This window comes from Sciurus carolinensis, chromosome 10 (genome assembly GCF_902686445.1).
Source record: "Sciurus carolinensis chromosome 10, mSciCar1.2, whole genome shotgun sequence".
Lineage (NCBI taxonomy): Eukaryota > Metazoa > Chordata > Mammalia > Rodentia > Sciuridae > Sciurus > Sciurus carolinensis.
Window position 1 is genome coordinate 54,258,471 of NC_062222.1, and position 11,221 is coordinate 54,269,691.

At 32.8% G+C, this 11,221-nt stretch overlaps 1 protein-coding gene across 1 annotated transcript in view; it reads right to left on the reverse strand.

The window, feature by feature from the left end:
- Positions 1 to 11,221, reverse strand: part of Bank1 (B cell scaffold protein with ankyrin repeats 1) — a 282,791-nt gene that overhangs the window by 188,453 nt on the left and 83,117 nt on the right. The window contains exon 5 of the mRNA XM_047567484.1: positions 9,889 to 9,994. Coding sequence (XP_047423440.1) covers positions 9,889 to 9,994 — 106 coding nt within the window. The remainder of the gene's footprint in view (positions 1 to 9,888; positions 9,995 to 11,221) is intronic.

Here is an 11,221-nt window from a genome sequence, read left to right on the forward strand (position 1 = left end):
ACAGTATTTCATATGATTAGCAAAAAACCTTGTTATAACTTTTCCTCTAAATTTCAGATCATCTCCTCTGTGTCTCCCTCTGACTGCTCCTCTCTCCTGTGCTCCCATGATTCCCTGGACACACCACCCACCAGTGGCTCTATGGCTACAAAGTGGCCACTGGAGCTAGTTTTCCTGAATCTCACTTACCATCTGGGCAAGGCATGCAACTCCCCAAACTAAAACAGTACTGACCTCAGGATTATGGGGAAGAACTAGATGGGTTAACATGTGAAAGTGCTTCAGTCCTATTTAACACAGAATTAGTAAATGTGAGTGTTAGGTACTAGTAGCATAGCAAACACTACATTAATAGCATTTAGTTTTGTGATTTTTTTTTTCCTCTTTCCCTTTCTTTTCTCTTTCCAGAGAGCCTGTGTGCCCTCTGAGAATAACAGCTATAATCTATAGATCCTACATTTCTTCACCTTCCCTCAGTATCAACAAGAGTACCTATGATGGAGCACAGCACATTTGTAAGAATTCATGAGGTTATTTTTTTAAATACACAAAATATACATTTTTTAGATAAATAGTCCCTCTAAAACTACTTATTCTGCATCCATAATTTTGATCCCAGGACAGAGAGTCCTGGAATAAAATACATTCTGCTATTTCAACTTTGATATTACTTATGGTAATTTTACTTATGTACATAACAGTGGTGCTGCTCATGCCGTTGTGCTTACTTGGTGGTTCTCTGGGTGATTCACAGGCCAGCAGAATCAGCATCATCTTAGAGTTTGTGAGTAATGTATATTTTTAAGGCCACCCAGACCTACTGTATTTGCAGTCTGCAGGTGGGGCCTAGCAATATGAGTTTTAATAAACACTCCAAGTGATTCTGATGCCTGTTAAGGTTTGAGAATCACAGTATTAAGTACAATAAAAAACAGGACTTTGTTCTCATAATTAAACGAGTGAATAGCCAAGAAAATTGAGTTTAACATCATGAAAAGTAACAAAAAACTTCAAAGTATACCTGGTATGTCAAGGGTAAACTTTTTCAATCCATTCACAACTTCTATAAGAATTTCCTTCATCTGTCATGGTTTACATATTTTTAAAATGATGATTACTTATTAATTTTTTGTTGGGCTGGTGATTAAATTCAGTGTTTTATTTCCTTGCCTTTTTAAAATTTATTTTTCTTTTTTTGCAATGGTTTATGTATTTTAAAAGATATTCTCAGTGTAATCAATGGAGAAGACTCTAACAGAAGTAAAAATGGCATGCTAAATGATATTTATATTAATTTGTTTCTTAGAAAATATATACTCAGAACAACTTTAATATATTCAATATTGTTAAAAACAATAGTTCAAACATCACACATCACATTCCAATTTTTTTTTTTTTTTTTTTTTTTGTGGGGAAGGGTACAGGGGACGCAGGGATGCTTAACAACTGAGCAATATTCCCAGCCCTTTTTCATTTTTTTTTTTAAATTTTGAGACAGGTTCTTCTAAGTTGCTTAGGTCCTTTGTAAGTCAGTGAGGCTGACCTTAAAGTTGTGATAGTACTGCCTGAGCCTCCCAAGCTACTGGGATTACAGGTATGCACCACCATGCCTGGCAACACATTGTATTTTTACAAAATTTTTATTTGGATTTTGCAGAAAATGAAGATGTCAATACAACCCCCCTTAGTTCTTTATCATGTGCCTGTTGACCCAGCTGTTCCCATACACGTTGGATTCTTATCCACTGTTCTATTTCTTGTTTTTGACATACGCCTGTTTATAATGTGTCCCATCGGTTTCTTATCATACATTTCCTAATATCTATGTATTTCAATTCAGTCTTCTTTATCTGATAGTTTATATGCCAAATTCAGAAAAATTTTAATAGTAGAAGGGTACTTGCCAAATGAAATTGAAGTTCACTAATTAGACAATGAAGGCCAGGGTCAGTGAATTGAAACTTTATTCAGTCCTCTTCTGTTTCCTCCAGATAGGGTATTTGTCATATATTGACATCTTGTGTTTTCTAAATCAGTCTGCATGCCCTTCTACTTTTAGATATTTTGAGATTTTCTATAGGTTTGGGAGTATGGTTAATCAAAACTTTTATCTTCCTGTATTCTCTCTATAGACACTATGTATTAAAACCAAGTTTCAGGAGAAACCAAAAGAACTACTTGATATTCTTGGTAAAAGAATTGAGGATAACTGGATTCAAGGGGGCACACTTTTGGCACTTAAATGGCTCTGTAAACCACAAGTTATTTTGTGGTCTTTTTTCACTGCTATCCTCCTGAGTAGGGTGTGATACAATAGATGACTTCCTTCTCTTTGAAATGTTATCTTCACTTGGTTTTGAGACACCTTTTTCCTATGTCAGTGGCTGCTCCCTCTCAGTATCTTTTATGGAAACTTCTCTTCCAGATCTCTAAATATTGCAATATCCAGGGCCCAAACATTTCCTGTGATACACTCTCTCCAGAGGGATCTCATTCAGGTCATGGCTTTGAATATCACCCTAACCCTGGACTTTTGACTTATGTTTAACACCATCACTTAATTACTTCAAATTTACAAGTCCACACTAGAATTTTTGATCACATGCTCAAAACTGTGTCATTGCACAGATAAAACGGCCCTTGCCATAGAAGCTATGTTTTGGTCAACAACACTGACGCTTATTTGCTTATTTTTATCTACATGTATTAAGTTACTTATGCCAGAGTCTTCAATGTATTTCTCTCTGCTTCACTGGCAATCTATCAGTAAATCCTGTCACCACTTTCAAATATCTACTGAGGACTGGCAAGTGCCAGTCTAATAAGAGATGTTAGATGTTACATCTAATAAGAGATGTAACATTGTGCGTTTCTCTAAAAAGAAAGTTAATATAAATTTAGCAAGCAATTTTTACTTCTCTTGTGGTCTTTACCATTGTCTCTATGGAGAAGACACCTTTACAATAGAAATCCACATACCCTAAGTTGTATTACCTGCTCTGCTATCACCCAGGTGATGACCACTAACACATCCCTGACACATAGAATGGCCTCCTATCCAGTGTCCCTGCTTCCATTTTCACACCCCTGAAATCTATTCTGCACAAAACAGTAAGAGTAATATTTTTAAAAGTATAAAATGGAGGGTAATGAGTCATATTTAAAATCCTTGCATGACCTCCCATCACCTGCCAACCATCTATTCTCTTAGTTTTATTTTTTTCATAACTCATATCAGTATTTGCAATAAAGCTGCTTACTTGGTTGCCGTTGGATAGTTAACTGGCTCTGTTTCCTCCACTGGAACAAAAGCTCCATGAAGACAGATTTTTCCATATCGGCCACCTGTCTCTGGAGCACCTAGAAGAGTGCTTGGCAACTACTTTGTCCTTGTTACATAAATGAATGAATAAGATTGCTTAATAGAACCTTATTTTAGATCAAGGTTCTTTAAACTGGAAGAAAATGTTATTTTTGCAGGCTCATCTGTAATTACAAAGCCCTCACTTATTACGGAATGCGTGCTGGGATGGCATTGGACATGGGTTGAATGAGGGAATTATGAGTGTTGTTAAAAATTGAAGGACAGATGATTGGTAAATAGTTGACCCTTCACATCTGGAGAAATGGGGTCACTGAAGAAACATTGTAAAACTGAAAAACAGTAGTATGATTCTGAAGAAATCTCATTTCTCAAGAGAAAAACCACTTTGAAAGATTCAGAGGGGCTGTTTTATTTTATTATTTGATCCAAATTGAACCACCAGTTCATGAAATTACCTTGAGAATAGCTAAAATTATCATTGGTAAGAGATGTGAAAATTTTGTTCTTGTGAATTGTGTTAACAAAAAATGAAGTGGAAAAAATCTATAATTTTACAGTCAATTTACATGCCAAATCTCCAACTTATTCAATTGCTACAAGTTTGGATGCTGTGTTATGTGTAAATTTGTCCCTAATTTAGTATATTTTCTTCACAGTAATGTGTTTGTTACTAATTTGAAGTGAGTTTATATAATCATCTTTCCCCCTTCCTTCTATTACTTCTCTGGCTAGAATGAGGAATGATCTTGCTTATATTTTTCCTTTTACGTTGATTTCTTCATGACTTCTGACTTTTTTTCAGATAGTAAAAAATGCCAACTATAAACGTTCATACAACTTCATGCTTTGCAATACTCATATTTTGACAAAAACATTTTAAAAATAAAATCTTCATAATGTTGATTCTTTCCTGTTCCTGTTTTTCCTTCTTATTCAGGGAATTAGATTAGTTATTTTTCACTTGTTAAAATTTCTGTTTATAAAACTGTAATATAAAATATGATTTTTTTGGGGGGGGGAACTGGGGATTGAACTCAGGGGCACTTTACCAGTAAGCTACATTCCCTGCCCTATTTTGTATTTTATTTAGAGACAGGGTTTTATTGAGTTACTTAGCACCTGGCTTTTGCTGAGGCTCTTTGAACTCAAAATCCTCCTCCTTCAGTATCCTGAGCTGTTGGGATACAGGTGTGCACCATTGCACCCAACTAAAATATGATTTTTAAATAAGATTTTTTGATATTAATAAAACAATAAGATAAAGGAATAAATCTAACAACAGTTTTGAAGGTAATTCCATTGCCTTAGAAATTATTATACATATGCATAAGAATTCACATTCAGCAATGTTTATTACAGCATTGATTGCAATGATAAAAAATTTAGAAGCAACATTAATATCTATTAGAATAGAAACAATGTGGTATAATTACACAATATAATGCTATAGAGCACATACACATAAAAAAGATCTACATGTGTAAGTATAAAAATACTGGCAAAAATAAATTGAAGAAAAGTTATGATACCATTTTCATAAAATTTACAAATCGTGTGATGATATATATTTATTGTGGAAGCAGCACGTATGTAAAAGGATGAAGAAATTTAATCATTAAGAAATTTAATTAAGCTGGGACCAGTGGTGCACACCTGTAATCCCAGTGGCTCAGAAAGCTGAGGCAGGAGAATCCTGAGTTCAAAACCAGTCTCAGGAAAAACAAGGTGCTAAGCAACTCATTGAGACCCTGCCTCTAAATAAAATACAAAATAGGTTTGGGGATGTGGCTCAGTAATCTAATGTCCTCGAGTTCAATACTCTGTACAAAAAAAAAAAAAAAAAACTGTAATTAGAGTAACAGTTACCTCACTCAGTTACTTTTCAAGTGAGAGTAATTACAGAGACAGAAATTCAACTAAATTTGTAATATTTTATTTCTTTTTGTTACTGGTGATTGAACCAGAGGTGCTTTACCACTGAGCCACATCCCATTCCTTTTTATTTTGAGACAGGGTTTCACTCAGTCTTTGAGGCTCTCACTAAATTTCTGAGACATTGAATTTACAATCCTCCTGCCTCAGCCTCCTCCTGACTTGTTGGGGTTACAGGGACATGCCACTGTGCTCGGCTAATATTTCTTTAAAAAAAGGTCTCAAGCAAATATGGTAAAACATTAAGATTTAAAAAATATAAGTAGTGGATATAGGGTACTTCAAAATTTATTCTCTTTATTTTTTAGCACTTTTAAATTATTTGATAATGTTAAAAAAGACAATCCAATGAATATTTTAGTCTTCTCCACTTAGTAAGCAAATATGAACCCAAAAGTATTTTAAATCCAAGACAAATTTTATCACCATTGTGACCACTAAGCATTTATTGAATACTGGTTATATGCTACACATTTTTTATTAATTAATAAGTAATGCCCTGAGTTAATTTTTTCAGATCATATACTCTTCTTTCAGACTAAAACATTACTACCTTTAGTAAATGAATATGTGCTTTAACATGATGTTCTAGAAATTGGCATGGGTTTAAAATGGGCTGGTTCTCCTTTCTGGGTGAAGATAGTTAATCTGAACAAAATCTACCTTCCTTTTTCCTAAACTAACTACCATGTATGGTAATTAAACCAGAAACTGCAGTCTCTTTAAAAATAAGCTAAACTGTAATATTTTTTCCTATCTATGTGGGGAGATTCTTTGCATCATCCAGGTTTTGGAAGGACTTCTAAAAGAAGTGAAGAAAATTAATGGACCTGTTGTACCAAGATTTATGAGACCCTGCAGAAGGTTTGAAACAGAACAGGTGAAGCTACAGAGGGGCTAAAGCAATTGTGTTGGCTGAGTGTTCCTTTCTGCCCCACGACATCAACTGAAAGGCATTCTAACTTTTTGATGATGATGCAAACCATGTGTGCTAGTATTAAAACCTACAACTAAAACATAAATTGCTTAAAATGATTCTCTTATTTTAAGTGATATCGTCTGATATTTTCTATTCTAGTATCATATATATATATATATATCGGTAAACAACAAGGCCTATCATAATCCCTTTTATTGATTTCACAATCCCAAAAGATTCATAAACTAGAAAGTTGTTCCCAAATTATTTGTGATTCTTGTGCTCAAAAGTCCTACATTACATTAATATACCGAACTTATTTAGAAAGTTTATGTTCCTCTATGCCTACAAGAACTGTATTCCTATGAAAAATTCCTGTCAATAGAAAATGCTATCTTTAAATCATTAATGATACATCACCAAGTAAGATAACATTAAAGCAGATTTTTTTTTTATTACTTAAGCATTTTGTCTTTTCTCCACCTATCCCCAGGTTTACCCTAGAGTAAGATGTGAAAACACATGTCAAATCAGGATGTTTGTGGTGTAGACAAGAGTGAAAAATGACTAAGACAGAGTGTCATGGGAAGTATTTTACTTATAAATGGAGTGACAGGGAACTAAATCCACAATATTTCAAAACAACTTTGAAAAGAAGAGAGGACGGGGCAATAAGAAGATAAAGAGTTTGATTAATATAGCTCTTAACTCCACACTTTCAAAGAACCATAGGTAAGTCTGTGGGTAATTCATGACTCAGAGTAGGTCAACAATCAAGTTATACTTTGTTCATTCCTTATGAATACAATCCCCTCACATGGTCTCAGCTTCCAATTTATTTCAGCTGAAGTATAGAGAAATAAATAGTAAATATTTAATAAATAAACATTGCACCAAATAACAAGCCCTGCCACTAAGTAGACACCTGGGGTTATACCTGATACAGTGTTTGCTGCATTTACTTCTCTGAATGAATCATGGATTCCTCAACAATGTAGAATTTCCCCAAATTCCCACAATTATTTTAAGTATAAAAGTATCTCAATCCTTATCTGTGATTCAACTTGAACATTATGAGGTATAGTTACAAGGTCCTAAAGATCAGATATTCTGAAGCTGACATTGATCCAAGAACATAGGGTCAAGGGGGTAAGCAAAACATGAACAGAGTTATAGTCATGTCTGTCTTGCATACATTTTTATGTATATTGTGTTATGTTATTTTATATTTCAATAGAAATTAAAGCCTAATATTTTGAGCATTATGTGGTTCTATTATAAGTTTAATATCATCAGCAATAAAATAATACACAGCAATCAGGTTTCTGGATGAATTATTACATTAAACTTTCCATTGTTTAAAATGTAATTGTATTTTATAAAAAATTTTGTCAAATATAGAATTATCATTCAATTCTATTAATGGTTCAAAACTTTCATTGGCTACCAATGTTTTAACTTTTGTAAAGACAAATTAATAAGGCAATTTTAGTGATGTGTAGGATACTCAAACTTTGTTATTAAAATTGAAGCTTAATGTACATTAATATTCAAAACAAGACATTTTTCCATCAACTTGAATAAATGAACATTCTAGTAATAAAAAATAAATATCAGTATGAGGATGAATTTTTTTTCTGTTCTATAATATGTATCAATGAACTTCAGGTCTGATAAACTTTACTGTTCTTTGGAATCACTTGAGAAACTTTAAAAACTACCAATACCTGCTACCTCCCCCCAGAATCTTTATTAAATGGTACAGGAAAGGGTTTAGGGTGGGGTCCTTCAAAAGCTCTGCAGTTAAGTTTAATAATCACTGATCTAAACCCTAGCTATTCAGACCTATGAAAGGTCTGAGGATCAACAATGGTGCACTTCACCTGTTAGAAAGGCAGATACTTCAAATGTTTACCAGGCCTAAAGTATCAGATCCACATTTTTGGTGTTTCTGATTTAACCCACCCAGAATCTCTAATTTATATATTATATAAAATAATGAATCAAAACTATTCCATTCTTTCTGTTAGTTGGCTCCTGTTACTATAGCCAAATACTGGACTGATGTAGTTAGAAAGAAGGAAGACTCACTTTGTATGACAGTTTTGGACAAATCAGTCCGTGTTTGGTTGGCTTCATTGGTTTGGACCTGTATAATGTACTGTATTGAGACAGTACATTATGGAAGGAGTGCATGTGGGAGAAATACTATTAACCTCATGACCAGGAAAGAAACAGAGAGAGAGGGAGGGGAAGGGAATGAGGACATCCCTTTCACCTGCTTAGAATTTCCTTTTCCTTTTTCCTTTCTCATTGGGATCCTTTCCATCATTTAAGACTTAGGCAAAATATCACTGTCTTTTCTGAAGCATGCCTAAGAAACATTGCATCTCTACTGTAAAATTTTATTGTCAATATAACCACTTCCACAAAGTTTATTGCATTGCTTGTTTGTATTAATACATGCATATTATCTTCCCCTCCAACTAAATTATTACTGTTTTAAGTGAGGAATTATGCCATGTTCCTTTTCTATCCTAACCTAATACTTCAAGTGAATTACATATTGTTAAAATGTACATGGGAAACAAAAAAAATCTTCACAAATCTCACAATATTACTTATTTGAAACTAGCCAATCATTGACTTTTCCCCATAATGGACCCTCATCATTATTCAGCTTCTCACACATTTAGGTGAGTCACAATCAGCTATGCCTTAGGATACTTATTCTTTTGTTACTGTTGCCCTACCAGGTTGATGAGAAAACCACTTTAAATAGCACAGAAACCCTACAGAAGAAAAGCCTGCTCATTAGTCCTTAATAGGCCACCACTAGACTTCTCATATTCTTTAGTTCCAAGCCTGTCTTATTCACTATTACATCTTAGTGTTTCACACATGCTGCCCATATAAATGAATTATAAATAGTATTTCAACAAGCTATGCAGGAACAAAAAATTCTAACATACACTACTAAGCTCATGATAACATTTGGAAATATGATTTTTCATTAGTAGCTCCTATGTGTACTTTATTGATACTTTTATGTTTCGTTATCATACAAATAATACATAGTCATCATAGAAAATACAGGTTCAGTAAAAGGAAAAAGTATGCATATGAAATCCCTAAAATGGCCTACCTCAAGCATAACTAGTGTGAATAGTAGGTGCATGTCTGTTCACACATCAATTAAAATATATAAACAAATATGCTAAGTATGTAGATTTTTAAGCAAATGATCACACTCTAACTGTTACATAGTCTACTTTTATTCAGTTAAGTATATGTGAAAACATTACTTCAGCCAGCAAATAAATTAATCATAAAATTAATTTCTGATGGTTGTATTAATGACATCGAATTTGCATATCTTTGAATGAGGAAGCTATTTCCATTTGGTGGTGATTATAAACAATGACATGATGAATAGTATCCATCATAAATTTACTTATTCAAGCACTTCTTTAATAAAAATCAGGTAGTAGGATTGCTTACTTCAGAATTTTTAGGGCCTGTGATTTTAAAAAATGAACAAAAATGGAACTTCAGAAGTTTTCACTGTTTTTTCCTTTTACCAGGAATTAAGAGTTGTATAAAATTTAATCATTTAATCAACTAGCTATATCATGCATGTATAACATATTTTAGAATCATGAACAATAGTATATAATATAATAAATAATTGATGCATTTGGAAAATACTCACATTCCTTTTGAGGGTAAATTTCATTTTGAAGAGATTGGAATTCATAATATGGTATCTCATTTTTGAATATGGATGTAAGAATGTCATCAAGCTCTTCAATGTCATTCTGTATTCAAAGGAAAAGAAAATTTTTCATTAGTTGAATTATTTACACAGAATTTTAATGCAAGATATATAGAAAGAACAGCTAGCATAAACACTGGGTAGTTTTTAGTAACAGTGATAACTTAATAACAGTGATAAAAATTATGCAAACCATGACCTGCCTAAAAAGAAATTATTAAAATAATAGAAAAACTGATAAAAGAAATAAAAGTGTTTGCTTTTAGATTAAAAACTATATTTAAATATGAAATTTGAAACAGTATTACACTGAAATTTTTTCAATGAGAAATTCTGATAAAATATATATTTCATTAAATAGTAAAATGATGAGTCTTATTCTTAAACTTAAGGGTCAGAAGTGGGATGGTCTTAATAGTATATTATTTCTGAATCTTGGTGAGGCAGAATATTCATCTCAGCCTTCTTACCCCCTATGAGTAACTACACAGCTACTCTATTTCCCTGACCAGATCCCTACATGGAAGAAGTCATGCAGTATTCAAGTGTTCTGCTGCCAATGGATTAACCTGTTACAAAGACCAGCATTCTTTTAAAATTGGGTTGTGCCACAAATAGATGTGAAATATCTAATGTGTATATTTATTATAAATGAAGAAGTGGGTAAAGGAAATTTAAGAATAAAAGAGCTAAGATGTCTATACTTTACCAAAAGTGGTAAAATGAGGATACCAGGCTATGAAAACCATGCATATATAATACAACAACTATTATTAAAAAGATGTATAAAAAAGTACCAAAACATACCAGTGATGAATTAAAAATGGGGTAGTTTTTTTTTTTTTTTTTTTTGAAGTTTAAGTATCATGCAGGAAGGCAAGAAAAACAGAGAAATTAATACAGAGGGCAAAATAAACAGAATAGTGATGAAAACTCTAATATATCATTTTTATATTGAATGTAAATGATGATGATGATAAAAAAGAGAGTGACAAAGTAGATTAAAAACCATGACCTAAATATATTCTCTTTTTTAAGAAACTCACTTTACATTAGCAAAGCAGGAATGTTGAAAATAAAAAGATTATAAAAATATATATCATGCAAATATTATAAAGGAAAGCGAGAGTGACTGTTTTAACATGAAATAAAGTAGATATCAGAGCAAAGAAATTTATAGGAGACAGAAAGGGACATCATACAATGATGTCTTGTTTCCACCAAGATAACATAATAATACCAGTAGGCAGCAAAGAATAAGACTACAAAT